General features: G+C 38.0%; 1 protein-coding gene across 2 annotated transcripts in view; it reads left to right on the forward strand.

Moving 5' to 3' along the window:
* Positions 1 to 24,264, forward strand: part of dym (dymeclin) — a 147,033-nt gene that overhangs the window by 46,411 nt on the left and 76,358 nt on the right. For both annotated transcript variants that reach the window (XM_088910899.1, XM_088910898.1), the window contains 3 exons: positions 11,431 to 11,613; positions 13,763 to 13,941; positions 16,269 to 16,394. In XM_088910899.1, coding sequence (XP_088767025.1) covers positions 11,431 to 11,613; positions 13,763 to 13,941; positions 16,269 to 16,394 — 488 coding nt within the window. The remainder of the gene's footprint in view (positions 1 to 11,430; positions 11,614 to 13,762; positions 13,942 to 16,268; positions 16,395 to 24,264) is intronic.

Below are 24,264 nucleotides of genomic sequence, written 5' to 3' on the forward strand. Positions count from 1 at the left end.
CCGGGTTAGTCTGTATGAGAATATTGGCACTGTGTATTTTGTGATCTTGCCTTGTCTTATATCGTCAAGAGTGATCTCTGAACCCTTTGTTCTCAAAGTAGTAGGTGGCTGGTGTGAAAGCAAGGACTGCTAATTATTGAATTCCTTATCAGAAACATTGTGACACATATTGTGAATTAGAATGTACTGTAGGACATTGCAGAAACATTTTTTGCTGCTTACTGAAGAAGCCAAAGACTAGCATTCACTTCCTTCTCATAAATTAGTCATCACGCTATTATAAAACATGCATATTTGGGGTCTAACCTAAAGGAGAATCGTCAATGAGATGTTCCAAGAATATAGTTGAGCCAAACCAATTGTTTTTGTGCCACTGGAGTCTTGGCTTTTTCTCTGAATTTATTTGCCTTTTATCAATCAAATATTATTTGCCTTTTATCGATCAAAATAATTACTGATTTCAGTGTATCCCCATATAATGGAAAATGAAGAACAGTTATTTAATTTCAATGCATACCAAAATGCTGCAAGCAGTGTTGTCTGTTAAATACCACAGTATGAAAAAAGCAGCGGCAAGTTACTCTACATACTGTAGATACACACCAGCAAATGTTTTCCAGATTGCTTCTCAAATCTTGGTGAAGAGAATATTTCAACTGCTCCATTTTCCAAGTTGTTTGGACAAGGTTTTAGTGCCAGAAGTGGTGGGTGGCTGTAAAGAGACGGGCAGTTTAGCCAGATCATGAAGACACAGACCTTCCAGTTACAGTAGATCTAAATGGAGGTCCTCACATTCTGATTAGTTGAAAAGAAATTCCAAATTGTTCTTGACATCTGTGTCTTGGTAATCCTCCGTTTATCTCTGGGTGAAAAGACTTATGGGTGGCATGGTGGAGCAGTGGTTAGCATTGCTGGGACCTGGGGTTCAATTCATAGGGTGCTATCTGCGTGGAGTTTGAATTGGATAAAGTGATTAAAAGATGGACAGAGAGGATGGAAAATAGCAATGTTTTATTGCACTGTTCATCCACAAAGATCACTTTGTCCATTACTGAAGTGCAGTACATTCTGGGTTGGAGTATGGCAACCATTTTGCACCAGCATCTCGTTACACTACACAGGTAGGAGAACTGAGGAACAAACCTGTGTATGTGCTAGACAAGAGGGGATATAGCATTAGACCAGATGGGGAGCTTTGAAATTGAATTTTAGCACTGTGCTCTTCAGAACAGTCCTTTGGCATTTTAATAACCATGAATGTTTAGGACTTAAGTTCAACATCTCATCCAAACCATGTTTCCTCTTACAGTAAAGCCCTCTTGCCATTCTTGCAGCATAGGTTTTAGACTTTTTAGTTCAGTACCACCTGAACAGTGAACATCAGCAGAAGTAACCTGGTTTTCTTAAGAGCCTTTCTGATATTCTGGGGTCTGATGGTATCAAACTTCAACATACTGTAGCTCCGTGAGTACCACTTTTGAATAACACTCCCTTTACAACTCTTGGTGCTGTTGGTGGGGGATGAGCCACTCCTCTGGCCTATGATGTTGAAAAATGAGTCGCTCAAAGTCAGGTGGGTTTGAGGAATTAGCTTGCACTGCCTCCTTTCCTCTGTGTGCTTACTGTGAACCGAGATGTTAAAATACACAAAATACATGGAAATACATGAAGAGACCTCATTACTACTTATTTGATTCTACAGTGAACCTAGTAAACAAGCCAACACGCTGCTCCTGCAAATCAAATCTTTGCTATTGTGTATAATTTTTTCCTCTCTATGCCACACTAACTCCTCCGCACCTCCCTCCCAAATTCCTCACCCTGTCGATTGATGATTTTTTTTCTTCTCTCTAGTGACTCAGGCAAGATTAGTGATGGCTTTCATAGCCGGGCTTAGACTGGCAGCTGGCCCTGCCTGTGGAGCCTGTGGACTGAGAGCAGCCCATGACTCAGGTTATATTAAGCGGCTTTCATCCTGGCTGCTGCTGGTTCCTGCTCGCAGTTGTTCAGGCACAACAGCGGTTATCAGTTGCGAGCCAATAGTGAGTTTGCGAAGATAAATGTGCAGCTTTGGCCGGAACATTCACAGATTTTGTGCATAGGAATCCTAAAAACATGAACCAAGAAACAAAATACGAATTCCTGAATTGTGGTGCTGTAAGCGGTCAAATATCCTGCTTCATTTTTCATTGAGAGCTGTCTGACTGTCTTTTCTCAGGTATAACCCTGGGTTCACAGAGTGCATGAATACTGCCTACTCTTTGACTACTGTTACTGTACTTATTGTAGCTGCTTCAATAAAATTAGGTATGAGGGAGCTGCAGAGTATGTGCTAAAAACGCCTCAGAGAGAGACTGTCTTGCATTTGAATTCCAGCTTCATTGGTTTCGCTTGTGAAATTTCTAGTGAGAATGTGCGTTGAGTGGAGCTCTGCCCTGCCCCTGCTTGGATTTGATCACGGTGCCTAATGCTAGATACCAGCAAATTCCAGGTATTCTGCAACAGTCATCTGTGATTTTATAGTGCCTAGGTTTCGGGTGGGGGTGATGTCACTCTCTGTAACATACTAGGTGCCACTGCCCCACTCTAAACTACAGAGGAATCTCCACACCATTGACATCAGCCTGTGAAATCCAAGTCGTTACATCAAAATGACTAGGGCAGAGGAGATGCAGTACTGGTATCTGAACACTAGGGAACTCCGCTGCACCAGAAGACTGGGTTTTCTACTGTGGGACAATTCCACACTGTTGGGATTTTAAAGTGGTTAATGGCTCTGCTGTATTATGCACAGTAGCGTTGAGCCCAGTTATGCCAGCGTCACATGACATGACGTTTCCTAGGATTTTCAGTCGTAGCCTTTATTTACATAATCGTAAGAAAATCACAGCGAGTTGTAGAGAGTTGCAAACAGATTTGATTTTCTCATAGCAAAAGTCGTAGTGGTGGGGTCTTGTGTTTGCGACAATCAACAGCCAATGAGTGCTCAACCGGAAGTACAACGCGTACAATGCGGCTGCAAGAAAAGAAGGAAAGCAAGTGTTTTGGACTGTGCAAATAGAGGAGAGGCTCATTGAACTTTGGAGCCAACACAGATGTCGTTTGTTTACTTTCGTGCAGTGCTCCTCCTCTTATTCCAGTGTGCTCCATGTTGGCTGCCAAAATGAAGCGAACTCGCGGCACTTTTGCAGTGCAATACGAGATTTGAAACCATGCCGAAAAGTCGTGAGGTAATCGTGTAATTAGTCACCCCCTGCGATTCCTAGTCGTATAATTTGACTCCCTTTAGGACAGAAAAGGCAGCGAGATTCAGCAACTGCAGTGGTTAAATATGACATGCTCCAAGTCGTGTCGAGTCCTGTAGTGTGACAAAGGCTTTACATATGCCATTATGTACTATAGGTGAGGTTTATGTATCTTGTTCACATCATTTTTGCTTCTTACACTTGTATATTTAATTGTGAGGCTGGAATATACAAGGCCACAATCTGGAGAAATTATTTTGTGAGGTTCAACAAATGCAGATTGATTTCCATTTCCTGCTTTTTAGTTGCTAGGAGTATAGGTGATATTTTATTTTCACTTGCAAAAAGTCAATTTTGGCAATAGAGTGCTTTACCACGTCTGTGTATGGTCCATGATCTAATATTGTTACCATGTTTTGTTAAACATTCCCTTTTTGTTGTACCTCGGAGTAACAAATGATTTTCTTGAGCTAATCTTGAGTTTTTTTATGTATCCCTCTCAGTGGTCTTTCACTTACGAAACCGTTTTAAACGCATACAATATGCGACCATGACAAAGACAAATAACCAATGTTTATTTTAATCAATTTTCACCATAGCTACCCATGGAGTCAACCCTTCTCCTCCTGTATAAAGATTGCAAAGTTACGCAAAATGTTACTAACAATTGCAGGTCATGCTCGGAAGTAACATTGGAGTTAGGAACATAATTCTACCTAGGTATGCGAAGAAAAAGACATGTTGTCTTTCCTAGTATTAAAAGTCTGTGAAAAGCCACATAAAAGATATTATTTTAAATTATGGAAAATTTCTAAATATAAACTGTATTCAGTATTGTCGAACTTTTTGATATATAGTTGAAATCGGAAGTAATTGAAATTGAATAATTGTGGAGTTACCTAAACCTAGAGCTTCAGACCTCTACATTAATGAGTAATCTCATGTCCCAGACCCCTTCTGGGCAGTTCCTGTGATGTTGCTCTTGGTGTGCTTGTGCAAAGCGGCTGTTCCACCATTCAGCTGACAACAGTCAGTGTTTCAGGTTGGTGAAGCCCCATTCTTGGCTATAAATACAGCGTTGTTGTCAGTGTGTTTATTAAAGTTTGATGTAGCTTGTCTCTTCCTAGTGCCCAATTTATTGAGGAAACAAGCATAAAAACTTAACCCTTGTCCATTTACTGCTCCTGAAGTTAGAGATAGAATTGTATTCTATTAGTGTTGGACCTTTTAAAGCAGGCATTAATAAATGGAAGTTGAAATGAATTGACTTACAGACAAAATGTTTGACGTAAATTAAGAAAAACAGATTTGAAAAGTCATAATGATTTTTTACATTGCATTATTTACCTGCAATTCAGCAGTTATCTGTAATTAATTGGTATCTCACTTTTTCAACCTGTAAGAATGTCTTTTATTCATATCTCTATTTTTTTAAATAATTTCAGTCACTTCAATTAGTACCTGAAGTCATTTTGACATAGCTGGCTCTTGCCGACTCTTCATTAAGCAATATCTTGTACTTCTGTGACACCAGATCACCCAAGACAGTCTGTACTAGTACAAAGTATTTCTGAAAAAAACCTTAAGAATTCTATTGCAATTTTAACGTCTCGAGATAAACTGGAGCTTGGCTGACAGTGCGTCTGGTGGGAGGATTAATGCCCTGTCTGGCTTCTGTTCACTGACCATTCAGAACTACAGCCAGAGGGAACTGAAAAGTAGAGCCGGATTACCAGATTTAAAACTGGGAGTCGAGGTTGACCATGGGGGCAAGCACAGACGAATTGCATCAACAGAAGGGAGAACTCAAACTTGACAGGAGCAATATCAGCTAGATACCATTGTGGCTTTAACCTTAATGGGGAACTGCCTTGATGAATCCAGGCCTTTAGTAGGAATACACCATGAATTAGTTCAGTCTTTCACTTTCCCAATAGTGCATTAAGGTCTTCATCTTTTTAATATTTATATATGACGGTGCTCTTGGCTAAATGTAAGCATAACGAATTTAAAAGGAAATGTTGGTTCAATCATGAATTTACTCCAAAAATATTTTTCCGACTGACTGACCGATTGTCCCTTGTATAGAACTGAATAAACTGCGACCATATAAACATGTTACCATGAGATTGGTAACTTGTTTGCTTTACTGTTTTGGCTGCTGCTTGGCCTAATGGTGAAGTGGTGAAACACCACATGCGCTGTAGCTTAACACCAACTCAACCTGTCTTTCTGATGTAAAAGCTTCACCTAAAAGTTACAGTAGCTTCCAGTGCAGATTTATGGCTTAGGAAATTACCTCATTTTCCAAGGCTTTAACAATGTGCCAGATACAGTACATACTGGATATGCAAAGCTGAACACATGGCAGATATATTGTACTTGCACCCACATTCAGGTGAAAAGTATAGAAGCCCCAAGCGAGCATAGTAGTGAGGCTCATTATTCATCATTTTATTTATTTTCTTATCTTACAGTGTTTTCCTCTTTCAGGTGCCAGACAGAATTGCAAAGAAGGGTTTTTCCTTGGATATGGTTCTTTTTCTGTTGTTTTATGATACAAGTTAGTGTTTGCTCTCCATAATTCCAATTTCTGGTTTCTTTTCCGTAATTGCAATCGCCAGTTATTTTGTTTTTAAATGTGCCCAACCTGGAACTGCCACCTGTTAAACAGGTCGATGTTCGACACAGTGTCCTGTAAGGGGAGACAGCGGAGCTGTGATGGGCCCACCTGTTAGAGCTGTTTGACATGCTGTGAGCTGCACTGTCCGCCACAGGAGCTGCCGACTGGTACTGACTAGAGAAGCAGCTTATAACGCACAGACAGCTCGACAGCTCCCAGGAGATTACTGGCCGGTACAGCTTGACATGCACGCTGAGAAAGCAGCTTTAGTATGGCTGAGCTGCTTGGGAACCCCTGCTTTTTTTCATCGTACCCCAGGCTTTTCATTTTATTTTTGTATTGCACCCTTCATAACAAGTTTGAGACAGAGTGTTTTTGCAGTTATTTAAATAGATTATATGACTGAGTTATCCAATATCGCAATATAAAATTAGTGTAAATGGATGTAAAGTAGTTTAGTGTATCACAGAGTAACAATGTATCTTTTAGCGATTTGGATAGTCCTGCTTTCTTTTTTTGTTTGTTTTTCTGGGCTCTTGTTTTCATCATGAAATATGCTATACTATAATTCTGAATAGTTAACCAGAGTGTCACTTTTGGAGTAGTCGTGCAATTGTGGGAAAGACTGCTTCCTTACAGTTTGTAGGTCATTTAAATCGGGGGGAAAAAAAACCTCTTCTCTGGAATCTACTTAATTAGCAGATATCGCAGAGCACGGCAACCCTCCCCGTTTTCTTAGAAAAAGGAGGAGACGTTGATTTGCCATGAAGCTTGTTACAAGCCATCTCATCCATCTCTTCGAAGCAGTTTTTTTTCAAGCCAAGACAGTTATCTGTATGTAGTTGCCAAAATATTAGTAAGTCAGGAATTGGAGTGAAATAGCATGAGTAATATCATCCTCGCCCTCTTGGACACCATTTATTGATTCCAAATTTTTGACCTGTAGTTTACAAGTGCCATTACGCTGCCAGAAAAGAATGAGCCTCTCCTTCAAAGCACACATTAGGGCTCGTGATTAATAGAGGAAATGTTACACACTGAAATGAAAAAGTGAAAGAAATTAGACATTTATTGTTTCCCGTTTTTCGCCAATTTGGGACATGACCCTTTTTTAATGCAAGGGATTACTATGTGTTGTCTCTGTGAGTCATGTCCAAGAAGTGATGATGTGCAATGAAGAGCACAAATTCTGTCTTGGGTCCTGCAGTATTCTCAAGCACTCTTGGGGTATTTAGCAAAGGAGGTTGTGAGGTGTGTTTTCTTCTGTTATTTCCCTCTTCAGTACATATCCATGAGGAAGCAGTCATGTTACACAAGTCTGAATGTTATCAGACAAAAATTAGAGTATATAACCAGCTTGAAATGAAATAACAGGAAAAAACAGATAAAATGTACTGTAGTAGTACTTAAACTCACAAAGATTCCTGCCTACTCTCAAGGTCAAACGTACTGTTTTTTTAAGGGAGAAGGAGTTCAGTTTTTCTTATTTTTCGGAGTTCAAACTAATGGTGATGACCAAATTCTAAAACTTATTTTAATACTTAATTCTTATAATGAAACTGGCTTCAAACTGATTGTGCCACTTAGCAAACATCGTGATCAGAAGTTCCAGGAAGAAATACTTGTGAATAATGCACGTGTATGGGGACTTCTGGTGTGGGAAAAGATGTAGAAATGTTGCTCTGAACAGACTCAGTTAATAATACATGAAACCACAGGACACTGAGCTGTCTGACAGTATGGAAATCTGGATTAGACGAATTAACCTGATCTCCCTGCATTAAGTATTGGTGTTACTGCCACAGGTTAAACTCACTGAGCTCTGAACAGGAACATAGGTCATGCTTTTCCACAAAAAAAGTGGATCACTGCAATTTCTGTGGTGTCATTTGTGTAGTGAGTGAATGTTAATGTTTTTTGCCATCTATAACCTCATTCTTTGAATTTTTTTTGCAGTTTTACACATTAAACCTGGCAGCTGTATTATAATGTAAACTCTTCATTAATCAGTGAGAAATCTTAACTTCTGTTAGTTGCTTCATTAGCATTGCAATCCATAGAATTAATAATTGAGTTCCATCTAGGTTATTTTTTGTTCATTTCTCTAAAACTTTTCTTTTCCTTTTTTTCTGTAGTTATTGCATATTGACAGCAGCTCGCCCACGTCTCGGCATAAAAACTAAAATCATTACTCATGGAAGTGTCAAACAGTGCACACACCTACAAAAATTTGAAGTGGAGTATTGAAATGTTGAATTTGTGTTTTTTTTTTCTCCTGTCAGCCCACATTGGTTCAGTGCAATTTCATTCCAAATTCTAGAGGCAAAAAGGGCCCAGCGTGTCTCCTGCTTTTAAAAATACAATTTGTTTAGTATAATATTGAGAATATTTTCACAATATTTTCAAAAAGTTTCAACGTATCTCCTCATAAACGTATTATGAAGTGGTTTGATGAGTCTTGTTGTCCCACTGTATTTTTACCAAGCTACAGTAAGTTACCCTACTTTGCCTGGTAACAGTGACCTGGATTTACTTACTGTTGAGATCAGGAGGACTGAAAATCACATCTTTTTTTGGCACCTGGCATGTCCTCTTTCACCCGATTTAAAAAAAATGGAAATGGTTAATGTGAGCCCAGAGGTGCTTTCTTTCAAAACAAAACATTTTTTGCAGTGGATAATTTAACAGTTTTAGCAGTGCGAAATGTGAAAGCACTGATTGTAACAGAGCTGTTATTCTATTATAGTGGCTAGTATTGGTGGTTGATAACATAATCCTCTGAATTTTATATTTCTTCTGTTTATAACTCTATAACGTTAAAAACCAAATGCACTTTTTACATAAACACTGAATTAATACACTCTCAATGTACTTGGCTGAGGAGCCAGTGGTTCCACATACCATCTGTGGAAATATGACTAAACCCCTCTAAATCAGAATCCCCCCATAAAGTCATTAAAACAAACAAAGTACCTCCCATTACACAAATCCCCCCCCCCCCCCATCAGTGGTTCCCTACTCAGTGTTTCCTTTCAAAGGGCCTCAGAAGTAAAAAAAAGTCAACAGCAGACATTTAACATAATTAAAACCTGACTGTATCACCCCGTGATAATAATTCTGAGTGACTAATATTAATAGTTCCAGAGATTAAACACTTATTTGCCCAAACTGTTTGCTTCAATGTGTGAACATCTTGTAAAAAGGGTTTGCTCTCTTATTGAACTTATATTGCAGTCTAGATAAACAAGCAGATAAGCTGATCTGCCTAACCTGGAAGGATTCCCTTTGGAGAATGTAATTTGAATGAATAAGTTTTTAAAGGATGTCTCTTGAAGGTTGCTACTTTTTTAGGCTTCAATGTGGGGGTGAGAAAGCCTGAAAGGTGCCAAAATGTGAAGAACAGTCTTTGTGCATTTCATAATTTAAGTATTTTATTAGAAATTTATCATTACGTATATGTATTCTCAGCTTAGAAAACTCAAGAACACACTGGTGGAATACTATCCTCTATATCTGTATGCATGATAGCACCCTTTTGTTGTCTGTGTGGTCGATCCCTGGGCGCCAGCTGTTGGTGTTCAGACAAGCAGACAAGTTAATTAAAGTGAAATAGCCCTGCATACACTAATGTGTCCATAGAACAGTTTTGATGCATGCACAGCAGGATGTATGTATGGGGAATAGGCAATTTATCTATGAAACTGTTACCGTTCCTGCATGTCCCTGTTTCAAGGTCTTCTGATGGAGTATATTCTTTCAGGAAAATAAAAAAATAGTTTCCACCCTCACAGCCAGAAACTCCACTATAAAACGTTTCAAGAATTTAAGTGATCTGCCTCAGAAAACATTTTGATCTTTTTCCATTTTTATTGATTTATTAAAAACTTAATGTTTGTGGACATTGTTTAAACAGTGTATTTCATTCCGTGCAAAATAAAGTACAAAGGGTGATAATTTATTTTTGCCGTGCAGTAATTCTGGAACTTTTGAGCAAGTGGTTATCTGGCACGTGTGGCCCATTTTTTTGATGTACGAGGTCTTGGAGTCACGGAAAGCTTGACTCCAGGAATTGTTTACGCATGTGTTTGACCTTGGCATAAGGTGTGGCACAGCCTATTGACAGCTGTTCACTTCAGAAAGCCCCCCAAAAAATATGCCCCTTTGACTTGAAAGAAAAAAGAAAGAGTTTGACAAATAGTTGTGATGTAAGCTATGGGGCTTCAGGGAAAAAGCCAAGTCACTCAGGAAGCAGTCATGCCAAGGCAAAGAGTCTTGGAGCCTTGGTCTAGCCTCTCTGGTGCCAGCGATGTGTAGGGGTCAGTCACAAGACATGGTTATCTTAACTCAGCCTGTCAGGCATTCACTTCTCAATTGCTAGACGTGACAGAATTAGAATTTTTTTGCTGGTGTAGCGCTGCAATTATTGTATCTGAAAACGCCTACTCTGTGCTAATAGTTTAAAAAATTATCAGAGTGAACTGGCCAGAAAGGTTTTCTTTTTTTTTATGTCGTTGTGATGTTACTGCCAGGGGCTGTTGCTGACTAGTACCAATCCATTAAGTATGCAGACAGTAATTTTTCTGTGTCTCTGCTCCACTGCCCACTCTAGGCTTTTAAATAGCAATGGGGAGACAGCAAAGAAAAACTTCCCCCATGCTTTCAGCACTGAGCAAAAGACAGCTTGTCTTCATTTGTACACCAAGTGGGTCTAATAACTTGAATTCCCTGGTATTCTTTCTGATGTACGTGTAGAAATTGTTTGTTAATTTTATGTACTGTATGGATATGAATATACATGTATTTATGTGATTTATCAGAACACATACTTTCAAAAATGTTTTCAATATGTGTGCAAAAGTCTTACACATTTTAAGCACAGAGTTATGGTATAGGTATGCTATGAGCAAAGAAAATTCACTCAAAGTGAAATGGAAAACTAAGCTGTTTTAGAAAATAATGTTTTCTAATACAGGTTAGTTTGGAAGAGAAGAAAACAAGCTTTGAGCAGAATCTTCAGAAATGCAATCACAGCTGTACATGAGCTGCCACTGTCAAATGTAGTAGTATTTAATCCATATCCACTATTGACGAGGTTTAATATTACAGTTGTATTGTATCCACACGTCTCTTAAATTGATTGATTTACAGTAAGATGTACTTCATTAAGGAGAATTAACAAACCATACAGTATGTATGCAACACTTACTGTGAGAGGCAGGTTTATTTCAGTGGGATGGTGCTTAGTCTTAGCGTGTTACTAGAAAGGTATTGGTTTTAATAAGGAAAGATTTAAGTACATCGATACATGCAGTATACTGTCGATAGAGTATTTGACAATCCATATATATGTCTGTATATGTAATTTAGAAAACATAATACCACTTGTTTTTCTTAGTTAATCACCACCAGTGGTAAATTCCTACAGCAGTTTTCAATTTGTGTAAATTCAAAGCTGCAAAACTCCTTCAGATTTCCTTTATAGTCTTTTCACATTCAGAGAAGGGCATCCTAATTGTAAAACACTCATGATATCACATGTTTCTCTTCTGTGTGTGTTCCCAGGTGGCCTGTGGACCGTGTTCACTTTAGGAGGAGCAGGAAGCAAACCAAACCCTGACCAGGAGCAACTCCTACCCCTATCGAATCAGAGCCTGCTGTTGCTGTTGGTGCTGGCCAACCTTACTGACAGGCCGGACTGCCCCAACCCTTACCGACAGGCAATTATGTCCTTCAAGAACACACAGGGTTAGTACCTTTTGCAGGGCTGAGTTTTATCTAGTCAGGACCATTTAATTGTTCATTTGATCTCAGCTCAGTAAACCTCAATAATGAAGTCAATGAAACCTCTGGCCATTCCATTTCAGGATTACATAATCTACTCTACCTAAATTTCCACCTTCATTTAATTGACAGAGCAGTATCACACTTCCCCCCTAGTGCGCTGTGTAGTGAGGATACAGGTGCAAAAAAGGTTGCTGCACTTCACTGGTGAGTGAATTGGGTCCCCGCCTGTGTTCTTTGGGATTCTCTGGGATGAAAAAACAAGGAATTGTCATCATCATCATTGTTACCTATTGACCTTCCATTTTGTATGAGGAACCAATTGTTTTTAAAGGAGAATTTTAAAAACAATTTGTTCCTCATACCGCTCATGGCAGAGCGGTGGCTCTGTGGCTAAAGATCTACGCCTGTAGCTAGAAGGTCGCCAGTTCAAATCCTGCAGCCGGCAGAGGAATCCTACTCCGTTGGGCTCCTGAGCAAGGCCCTTAAGCCCAACTGCTCCAGGGGTGCCGTACAATGGCAGACCCTGCGCTCTGACCCCAGGCTCTATCACTATCTGTCTGTCTGTGTGTCTCATGGAGAGCAAGCTGGGGTATGCGAAAAGATAATTCCTAATGCAAGAAATTGTAAAGGGTTAATAAAGCGATGTTATAAATTTTCAATAACTTTTATATATTCAAGTTGAAAACCTTTGAAATATGCACCAACACTTGTGACTCTGCTGTGCAGAAAACATCTTAAATTTTCTAAATTCAACGTTGAAAACTGATTTATCACAAGACACGCTTTCAAAAATGTTTTCAGTTTTAGGTCCTAATACCCTCAAAGTCTGTGCCATTTTCGGCATCTCCAAGGTAACATAGCCTGAATTTCCTGTTGCTCTGTAGCAGAGTAATAGTGTCAGCACTAGGACAGGCTACACTGATACAGCCCAGTCCTATAGGCAACTGATCATACATTGCAGCTAAGTATTCGGAGGCCAGAGCCCACCTGCAATAAGGGCTGAATGGTTTCTCTCTTTTTTGACTTTTCTAGTATTCTGTCCAATCTCCACATTTCCTGATAGGTCCCGGTTGTAATTTGCCTACATTCTCATCTCTGGCAGCAGTTCATTAGTGCTACAGACTGGGTTTTAACCCACTGTCTCGAACTTATTTGGGTCATCTGTCATTTGTCTGATTTTTTTTTCTTACACATGCATGTTTATTGAGGTTCCTATTCTCTTTGTCTAAGTACAATGTATTATGTAAAATAAAATGTGCTTTGAACCTAATCTGTCTAGATTGAAGCTGCTTGTTATTTTGGATTTGCAAAGGAAACGGCTCTGGGGCTAACTGCATACACACTTCAGAATGCTCTAGGACCTAACTAATTAAAAATGATCATTTTACATTAGCCTTAATGTTAAACAATAAAAAAATAAAAGACTTGTGTGATTTATGTGAATTTCGCAATAGGTCTGTTCATTTATCAAACAAAAAACGTGTTTCTTAAGTGGTCTGCAGGTGCTGCATATAAACCTTGATCCAAGTCTGTTTTGTAGTAATTTTCCCATAAGTCTGTGTGACATAGGATGAAAGAAAGATTATCGAAAAAGATGCATGTCTAAGGCCTTCCTGACAATGCAAAGGGACTGAGTGCATGCACTCCCCTGGGGCACCTTGCAGCCCTGTGCAGTAAATAAGCCATTTTTCTCTGTAGTCAAAGCTCGGTCCTTATAACCTGAAGAGAAAATGTATAGTATCCACTGTATTCAGTATTTTTTGAGTGCATTTATAAAAAAAACAACATTTCACTTCTGAAATAATAAGGATATTAGTACGGATAGCCAAGGCAGAAGTTCCATTTGTTTATGTGTGATGACTGGCTCACATTTGCACTCGCTATGCTTCCCTTGATTAAATAAGATGTCAGTTTTGCCGTGTGTATGCATTTTGTTTCCCTATATTCTTTTTTTTTATAATAATTGGGGGTAGCTTTAAAATAAATCTGCATAATTCCAACAGAATCAATGCAAAGTGTGATGAGGGTTCCAATTAAATTTGAGTACAATGCATATAAGGTCAGCTTTTATTCATTGCCAGTTGTACATTGACATTTTTCTGCATTTCAGATACATCCTCTGTCCCCTCTTCACATCCCCATGCTTTCCAGATCAACTTTAACAGCCTCTACACAGCACTCTGTGATGGGCAGAGATCAGACCAGGCCACACTCCTCCTTTACACACTGCTTCATCAGAACACCAATGTGCGAAACTACATGCTGTCGCGCACAGACATGGAGAACCTTGTAAGTACACTGTTATCTCATCACCTCTCATAAAGGATATGTTTAAAAGACTTTAACAAAACTTGCCTGGTAATTGTCTTGGGAGAGAAAGGGCATTAACACTCAAAATAAAATATACATACACACTGTGTCACAAAACAAGAGAAGTTCAGTGAGTTTGGTTTTGACTATAATATATTTCAGGCCTTGCATTATCACTATTTGTTTCGCCCTTGTTTTGACTGAACCAAACTATTGCATTCAGGACCTAAGATTCAGTCTTAGTTTTGTTTTTTCAATATTTACATTTAAATATGCTTATTATATATTTAGTCCTGTCTTTTGCTCTCATGAACAGATGTTTTCATGATAGGAGTTTTCAGATCACTTGATGTTATAGAATCCTTTAAAAAACTAAACCTGACACCAAAATGTTTTTATTATAATAGATATTAGAAAATGAAAAGGGTACAGGAGGTCTTCATCTTTTAAACAGTAATGTATGTAATGAAAGCCCTTTAAAACTTCAAGCTCTTTATTAAAGTTGAAGCTGTTTTGAAGGAGTAGCTTAAAATCAACTGTTGTATTGTGCTGTACAGAGCCCTGTACATCTCAAAGTCACAGCTGTACTTTCTCCTGTTTCACGGCGCATTTGGGGCACTGCTGTCCTTACTGTCTGCAAGCTATATGAAGGTGCAAGTTTATTCAGGGTAATCTTAGTCATCCGCTTTGTCTTTGGCATTCATTGTTTATCTCTGACATAATGGTAAATTTCAGACAGTTGGCACTTCATCTGGAATTTTGCATTGGCAGATGTGATCTTATCAGGTTTTAAGTGTATTAAGCTCAGCGTCTGCAGCTTCCGCAGTGATATCTTATAAGACCCACCTGTGGTTGAGATCAGTTCCATTGGTTCCTGGAAGTTCTGTGCATTTGTATTGGATAAACCAGAGACAGACGTAAGAACCTCTAAAAGCCTTCTATTTTAAGCAGAAAAAATCATACATGTACATATTTGTACATCGTCATCCAAATAATTTAGAGTGCTACATATGGAAACAAGAAAGCATTTATTTTCATGGCTTAACTATATTAGCACGGTAATGCTAAGGAATGTTACTCATTCTGCAAGTACTTGAGAATGATGGACTGGTGCACAAAATAGTTTATGACATTTCAGTTAGGGGTATCTTGCGTCCCTGTTTTAATGGTGGGCCAATTATACATCTTCATTGTGATTTTAGCTCACATTGGGCAATTTCACCCACAGTTTGCCTGCAGTGAAAACCAGGCCTTTCAAATTTTGAAATGCTTCATTTCACAATAATGCATTGTGACCTATTTTAGTCAACACATTAAAGAAAAAATATTTCTGCTCCAGAATCACTCCAGAGAGGAGCAACCAGACACATTCTGGGAGTTAAAGGAATGTCCTACACAGACTGAAAGAACTGAACACTTTAACCTTCAATTGAATAAAGACTAAGAGGAGACCCAATGCAATTATTCAGAATCCTAAGAGGCATTAACAAAGTCAACCCAGTGGACATCTTCAGAATGAGCAGTGAAACATAAACCAGATAACACAAGTAGAAACATGTTCAGGTGTGTTTAAGACTTAAAACAGAAGGAACTTATTTACCGAAGTGGTTGTGAGAATATAGAACAAGATATCAAGCCATGTAGCTGAAGCCTATACTCTGTCTTCCTTCAATTTCAAGCTGTAATGCAAGAGGGTACACATTTATATTTAGTAAAAATATGTATTGTGTAAGAACAAAATTAATTAAACAATATTTCAACAGTTTTGGTAGAGTCATGACATGCACGTGAAGGTAATGTAAACTTCACAAACCTTTTGCCATAAGGGCTGTTACAGACACGTGGAGGCAATTTGGCCCAACTGACTCATTTGCTTATTGATCGAAGGATCTCATCCCAAAGGGTAAATCCCATTCTGGGCTAGTATATTCTGGCATTTCTGAAGTTGCTGTTTAGTTGGAATTTCTCAGTTTTTCATCTGACCTGCTAGATTACTCGGGCTGCAGGTGTATAAATGTCTGCTTCACTTTGCCCATGTGGGCACTGGACTGTAGTTAAAGTAAGCCCCCCATCATATGTTAGACTTTGGGATCGATCGGGATGAAAATCATTATAAATAGGTGCAAGAATTATTTATAAGATCTGCTTGGCCAAACTCTTTAAACTTGCGTTTAAAAGAAAACCATTTCAGGTCACACCAGAAGGGAATAAGTTCAACATAGAGTTGTCTTTTAGTACAGACATCCTGTACACACAGAATGCCGTTTACATTGGATTTTAACTGCAGTCTTCTCTCTTTCATGTAGGTGATGCCCATTCTGGAGATTCTGTACCATGTAGAGGAGAGAAATTCTCACCATGTCTACATGGCTCTAATCATTTTGCTCATACTGACAGAAGATGATGCCTTCAACCGATCCATCCATGAAGTGGTGAGTATGTATGCACTTTGAGAGGAAGCTTTCTCGCTATTGATTTTTCCCAACTTTGAGGCTAGAATTTGTCAGGAACTGAGCAGAAAAGTGATAACATTTTTGATATTGTGTTTGTGGATATCTTAAAGTTATCTGTCTCTTAATTTTTATTTTGCACAGTGCTGACTTCTTGTTTAATTTCTCTGTCACTACATACACCTGCTTGCACAGATGTGAACATACACTTCTAATAGATCAATGTGACATGTGTTAGTCTCAGGAGGACGCTAAGAACCTCCTAGACAAACCAGGAAAAATGGCAGTCTAGTTCATTGTGAAATGTGCAGATGCTAGAATTTTGTTTGTACCCCCAAAAAATTAACATTACTTGTGCAGTATGAAGTGTTTTGTCTGAATGCATTTGAAACAGTAGTTTAAATAGTTCCAAGCAGTCTGGGATCAATCAGCTATTAGTAACCAAATGAGTTAGATGGTTTGAATGGATTCTTCTCGTTTACCTTTTCTGGTCGTATTTAAATTACAGAAAAAAATACAGTATGCCAATACATGTAAAAGGCATTTACAGTATAAGCTTTTTGTTGAAAAAGTTCATTTTCATTTTTTTAACCAAAATTATTAATTTAAGAACATAAATGACATTTATCATCTTTTTAGAACCTACTGACCTCCACCACTCTGTTGGATCTGAGGAGAGTTTAGTTTAGTAGATGTATGGAGACTTTTTATATTATAAAAAGCTGTTTTGAGGAATAAATGTTTGGAAAATATGCACAATTTTGGCTTAAATACAGAGTACAAAACATGCATTTAACAGTCTTTTATGCACCAGCGCAATTTTGGTATAGCTTCAGATCATTCAGCTCTCTTAAAGCAGACTTTGAAACCTTAAAAGCACAGTTTAGTTTTCTGAATTTAAGGACCAGACCTCTGTAAAACCACTGAGAAAGGGGTTGTGAAGGTGGTGTGGTTCTCCTCTAATGAAATAATACACATAATGTTCAAAACAGCATGCTTAAACTGCCCATCACTTATATTAGATTATATATACAAAGTCAAAGAAGAGAAATTGCAAAATACCTTACAGTTAAATAAATTACAGTTTTGCTAGTTTTCATTAATTTTCCCTGATTCAGCTGTGTACTTACAGTAGGTTTTTGAAATTGTAGTGACATTAGAAGTCAATAAAAGCCCTATACATGTCTGTATGATTTGCTGGTTGTAAGTTTGCCATCCTTTGTACAATCTTTTTCTACTTTTTTTTTGCAAATTACCTCAAACAATAGGCTTCTTATTAGATGTGACTAACAATACATTGTGTGAATGCAAGCTATCCTCAGCCATTACCTTCAGGGTGTGCTTTCCTAAACTGTGGTATACTGCCCAAAGGTGGACTGCCACACAGCCCCAGGCAGTACTTGCAAGCAACTTGTTCTGTATACTGAACAGAATCTTGACTTTTTTCTCTCAAAATCTGTGGCCCTTATTCTTTTGTTTCAAAGTACATGTTGTGTGAGAAAGCTTGTGAAGTGAAATTGTGGCAACTTTTTTTGGTGCTTGATGTACTGCCCTGTGCATACAAAATAACTTGCTTTTTCCTTCTTGTGTATGTCATCTGAGTTTGAAGATGTGCTTCAGTGCAGATTGAATGAGGTAACCTAGCAACAAGAAGCGTCCTCCATTTACAACTCTGGAAAAACAGCAGCAAGCATTTATGGTTTGACCTGGAATCATTCATTTTTAGTAAACACAGAAAGCACACTGGGGAGAAAAGTGATATACTCAACATAAAATGAAGCAGTTGAAACCTAACAGTAAAAGAATCAGAAAATACAGAGAAACAGATTTAAGTCTGCATTGTCCTGTACTGGGCCAAGTGAGCACAGCTTACCAAGCTGTTGTGCTGGTTATTTTGCACTGCATATCCTCTGGCTTATGTGAAATTTTTAATTTAAAAAATATTTCTGCAAGAAAATATATATATTCTTTAAGGCTACATTTTTTAAGTATGTACTTGTCTTTTTAACTCAAGATTCTATCGAAAGTGACACTTAGTTCAAAACAAAATCTGTTTTAAAATCGATGAACAGGCATGCTAGTACAGTAAGAACAAGTAATTCCATGTTGAAATATTGAAAGAAGAAGAAAAAAGATTGTGGCTTCACACCTGAAGAAGGTTCCATAGCCCTCACTCTCAGTTTCACACTTAAGGACTGTACAGCCTTCACACTTGAAGAGGGCTCTACTGATTAACTGCTGTTTATTCTTTCTTTCTGCTCTTCAGTGTGGAATTAACCTATCTTGTCCCTTTGTAACCCACATGCTGTGGTCACTGCCTACTCAAACTGACTGCTAGTATGAAGTTTTGCCAGTTGGGGAGAGGTACAGTTTTTCAGTGGTTAGCATTGCTGCCTTGCAGTTCTGGGGCCCTGGTTTCAATTCTGGATCTGGGCTGCTATCTACGAGTTATTAATTGAAGCTAAATAATTTCAAAGAAAATTTGAAAATTGTGATTAGTTTCTTCCCATTTGTAATCCTGAGGTGTTGTATTATTAAAATGATTTCCATTTGGATGAAAAAGAAGAACTTGGCTTATTCAGTTTGAATGAGGTAAAGTTGTTAAAGTAGTAAACTCATAATTCTACCCAGTGAGTGCTAATTGTGAGCCCCAGTGCCAGTATCTGTCACACAGCTGTGAACTTCTTATATTGGACACAGCTTTGTGTGGCCTAAATCTGAGTTTACAAGTTCTCAAACACTGTTCTGTTCTAGCTGAACAGACACAAATACAATTTTTTTCGTGCTTAGGGTAGTGCCTCCATATGCAACTGATGTCAAAGGCTTAAGCACAGCAATTGAAAGGTGACATGCAACAGGTCATTTACAGTAGCTGTGTATTAAAAGTGATAGTTCTGTTATCATTAAGTGGGGTTGGGAACTTCAGTTCTATGCCATTACAGCATCCACAATTTTATTTATTACTGCATTTATAGCTGCTGACACTCAGACCATAAAGTCTAAGGCCCTTTTCATTGTCTGTTGTGTAAGTGTCTGGCGACAGACCAGCCGTTTCACATGTTTTCCACGTCCATTCACTGCAAAAGCAGCTTTGAAAGCGCAATCCATTCTGCCAGTGTCTTGTAGGAGATTCAAAACAGCTTGTGAGCTGTGAAAGAATGTTTATTTTCCATTCTCAGTTTAGGGTTGCAGTAGCTAATTCATTCTGGTTTATGTAATGCTGAAGTAAGTTGGAAGGACTGGAAATATGATTGTATTGTCTGCCTTCTGCTGTTTTGCCTCTATGATGCACATTTTCAGAGGTAAAAGAGCAGTGCAGTTGACTTTTTTTTCCCCTCAGCCTGAATATGCTGTTGGGTAGAAGTGGGTTCTATTCCAATACCTTTCAGTAATACATAATGCTGTGTGATTCTTAGAATTGACAATACTTCTCCCAGACATGCTTGTTTGCTTTATTTAATGTGTGTCTACCTTGCTTTTTCCAACAAAAATCTTTCCGAAAAGTTGGTACATATATTAAAGACTATACCTTGATTGAGACGTTTTGAAGTTTGGTTTAAGAGGCATCTGTTTTTAGAAGACAATTTGTCTTCCCTGTGGAAAACTTCCCGTGTTTCCTTCCAGTATACCTGTAATGAAGCAGAACAGATTAATTTGCCTTCTAGTGTTGATTCCTCACCAGGAAGTGAGTAGAATAAAACAAAAACATTTCTCCTATCCCACCGTTGTCACCTGTCGTACCAGGTAAAACCCAGAGTTTCCAGTCAAAGGCCAGAAGACCAGAACAGGAGAATTACAACTGAATTCCATTGACTGTCTTCCTCTGCTCCCCTGACCAGTCTCTAAATTCTGTGCAACTTGTTTCTTTTTGTGATAGTAGTATTTCTGTAATTCTCATTATGATTCTGGAAATAACATAGAATGCTGAAGCTGAAACTAATGCATTAGAAATGGGCAAAAATTATACAGTAATATGATTTTCTACTTCATGAACCATGGTTATGCATACAAAGGTTTCATTTTTAGGCCCTGGTTTTTAATAAAGTAGCATTATTGTAGCAAATGTGATATAGCTACAACAGCTTTAACAGCAAATTGCATAATTCAATAATGGTGTGAAAATAAGGTGTTGACATCATAATATGAATTATGAAGAAAAACACTTGATCATTGCAGGTCACTTAACCTTTGTTTGGTACTATATAAGAGGAATTTCCACGCAGCATAATTCAGTAAGGTACCGTGATCATGCTGATTTGTCCCTTGAGCATAGCTCAGCTGGGCCACAGTTTCAGTAGCAGCTGCTGAATGCCTATTATATTAACATTGTAAATGCAGTCCTGTGGGGAATGTGTACTTACAAATAAGTTAGATCCACCCACAATCACCTGTGAATGCCCATTTCAATAATATTGTTATTTGTTTGCAAACAACTATCTAGAGTGAAGTTCTGTATACTAGATAACAAATGTAAGGTAGAAAACAAGAAGAGCCATCTTCCCCATTACAAAAATTCTCCAATGTTTAATCAACGTTCAGTTGTATTTTGAGAACTGTATTGGTATTTTAAATACCAAGATGAAGTTATACACTCTGATATTTTTATTTGTAGAATAAAAAAAATGCGGCAGAGGTCATAGTGTACATATCCATGGTACAGATAGTAATGGATGTGCAGTAATAATGGATGAGTATAGTACAATTAGATGCAAAAAAGCTTACATCTCTCAGGCCTGCTAATTAAAATAAGGCAATGGATTCTATTAAGGAAAACAACTGTAGAAAAAATTTGATATTTTCACTGCTTTTCAGCTTCCCATAATGAATGCAGACTAGTTCCTGAAAATTAATGATAACTCTGATTTTCATTTTGTTTCCCACGCAAGTTAGCCAAATAATTATGTCAATCAGTATAAACTCAGAAATCAGATTAGCATGATTTCCTAATAAAAAAATGCACATAATGCCCTATTCAAAATGCCAGAATCAGTAACTTGTTCCTTTACACTGACACTGACTTGTTCACTGACACTTACTGTAGCGGACAGCAAAAGCACTGACTACAATTTTCATTGAAAAATCCCCCAAGTGCCTGTAGCATAATATTGCAGGCATGATCACATGTGATCTAGAGTGACGTAGAGTACTGGCAGTCCTGAAAATATGCGTTAGTTCAGTTTTAACAGAAATTAGTTTAGTTTTTATTGCATGCAGATGAATAGATGAGCCACATGTCCAAAACAGCTGGTGAAATCAAATTACTGAACACCGAGAACACTGTTGTAACTCTGTGTATCCTGTGCAAAGCATTGCATTCAGTTGGGTGGAGGTGTTTTCCTCAGTACCTTAATGGAACATGTTTTGTCTGTCATTTGTTTTGTGTCATTAAGTCCCTAGAGGCTGTGTCAGAATGACCTACAGGACGTATGGACTTCAGTAAAAGAGCAGACCTTGTGCTGTGAGGAACTAGTTTCCCATTTGCCAGAGAAGATCTTGGACCCAGCACTGGCCTATGAATTACACCATCTTAATTTAATATAACTTAATATATTACGACTTCTTAATCAAAACGTTTGAGATACAGTATGTACAGTATGGTGTCTTCCATTGAAAGCCAAAAGAAGGTCTGTCACCCCAAAGAATCTGAGGAACCTAAGGGATAGGTTGACTGTGTGTGCGGTACATGTATTGTTCTGTTCTATTCATATATTAAGTAAGGTTATACCTTTTCTGAGTCCTCATTTTTCCCCCTTGGTTTGCTACTTGGCATGTGGATATACTGGGCTTTGCAAAAATCTGTGAGGGATGTCAGTGCCTGCAAGGACATCATTTCCTTGTTTCTCCTCCCCTTACACATCATCATCTTCTCTGAAGTATTGGTAAGAAGGGCACAGGTTTGTTTGTAGAGTTCTAGCTCCTGTGTCTCAGAAGGGATAAATGGAGAGCTTCCTGTGCAATCTGACAAAGGATAGTGAAGAGAGCCGATGGTTAGGTTTATCCTAATATGAATACTGTCATCGTTGTTCACTGTAGAGAAATCAGATAGATGAGCCCCTATTATTCTGAGAGGTAAATGGTTGAGAGCATGCAGAGCACGTACTGTACTCTTATAGCACATACTGATGGTGGACATCAGAATGATTAACTGCTGAGTTAATGCAAACTATTATTACTTAAATTAAAAAAAATCGATTTTTTTTCTAAGTCATACACACTTTCTAATTTGAAAATGCCACATTCCTTCTTTAAATTATATTATATTTAAATTATATTTAATTTAGAAAGGATCTGATGAGCTAATTTTGATTTTAATTCTTGCTCTTGATGTGATATGTTGCAAAATGGTTGCTAGGCACCAGCACAACACACCATTGCCTAAATGGTATTATAAGGCAGCTAACCAAAGCAGCTTATAATAATTATTGAGCCACAGAGCTCAAACTTGGCTTCTGTGTTTGTGAAGTGTGTTACTGGCGGAGAGCATAAACCCTTGTAATAAAAGACTTTGTACAAAAGTCACTGTCTCCTAGCAGTTTAACTCTCTGACTGGAAAAAAGAAAACAATGCATTTGTTCAGTGACAAGAGCTTTGGGGATATCTCAGTTCAGTCTTCACTTCACTTGAGCTTTTGTTTTTGTGTATTATGGGCACAACTACGGCTGCAGAAAAATAACAGAGCGGTGTCTAAGTAAAACAGACCCTGCATCTCAGATCACATCACTTTAAAGGCATTCTGTTCACTCAAGAGCATTACATCTGCACAAACATGTTGCAGGGTACTACCACAGACAGAATATTGCAGTCTCTTTAGATAAATATTAAAATACATTTAAGGAATAACATTATCCAATATCAAATAATGCAGGCGTGTCTAAAATACATTGCTTAAAATGAAAATTAATCTGATCATAACTGTACACAGAAAAATGATTGTACTTAAAACATTTCAACCCTTAAGTTTTTATGTAAAAAAGTGTTGCAATGGCCACCTCGTACCATCATATTGTCAGATGTTTTTCCCCCTTAGCAAGCCAGAAAGGAGAGCTTTGGAATGTCAGAAAAGGGAATGATCTGGGTAGAGGTATGATTACCTTATTTTCAGTATAAGGACAATAACTGATATAAACACAGGTTAAATGTTAACACTAGATACAGCACTGCAAGACTGTACATGTCCTATAAGACTATTGTGAAATAATAAATAAAATTGTGAATAATTCACACTCTAATGTTCATACAAGAGACTGAAGTGAACAGCAAAAACACTGACTACAAGCTTGAGGTCCCGCAGTCACATCACAGCTACTTTAAATAGTGTGAATAAGCTTCAATGCATCCAAACATTTTTTAAATGCGTCTCAATCGTTGCATTTCAATTTTGAAATTGGGGTAGAGGCTCTACTAGGGGCTTCTTTGCTTGTGACCATGTGGGGAAACCAAAATCTGCGGGTTTTTTTCTGCAAAAATTACTTTATTGTTTTACAGATGGTTAATTTGAATGCCTTCCTTGAGTGAAATTGAACATATCTTGTCTTTAAGTCTCAATAAGGGAGTTGCTACTGAGGCAGCATGTTTATTATATGATTATCTACAATGGATGGTAAATCCTTATGCAGGGCTTGTTTGAATGGTATTTGATAATTCCCTCAAATTATAATCAGAACCCCAGTAAACTACTTAGTAAAAAAAACTGCATAGACATTGTACAAGAAACCGGTAAGAGTCTCATAAACTGCTAAGTGAACAAACACTTCATTTACATCTACACTTAAGTTAGAACATGCTCAGCTTCTAAAGAATAATTATAAACTTAGTTTCTCAAAACTCTGAAATATCAAAGGATATACTGGTG

Source organism: Atractosteus spatula, chromosome 3 (assembly GCF_055471065.1).
Source record: "Atractosteus spatula isolate fAtrSpa1 chromosome 3, fAtrSpa1.hap1, whole genome shotgun sequence".
Classification (NCBI taxonomy): domain Eukaryota; kingdom Metazoa; phylum Chordata; class Actinopteri; order Semionotiformes; family Lepisosteidae; genus Atractosteus; species Atractosteus spatula.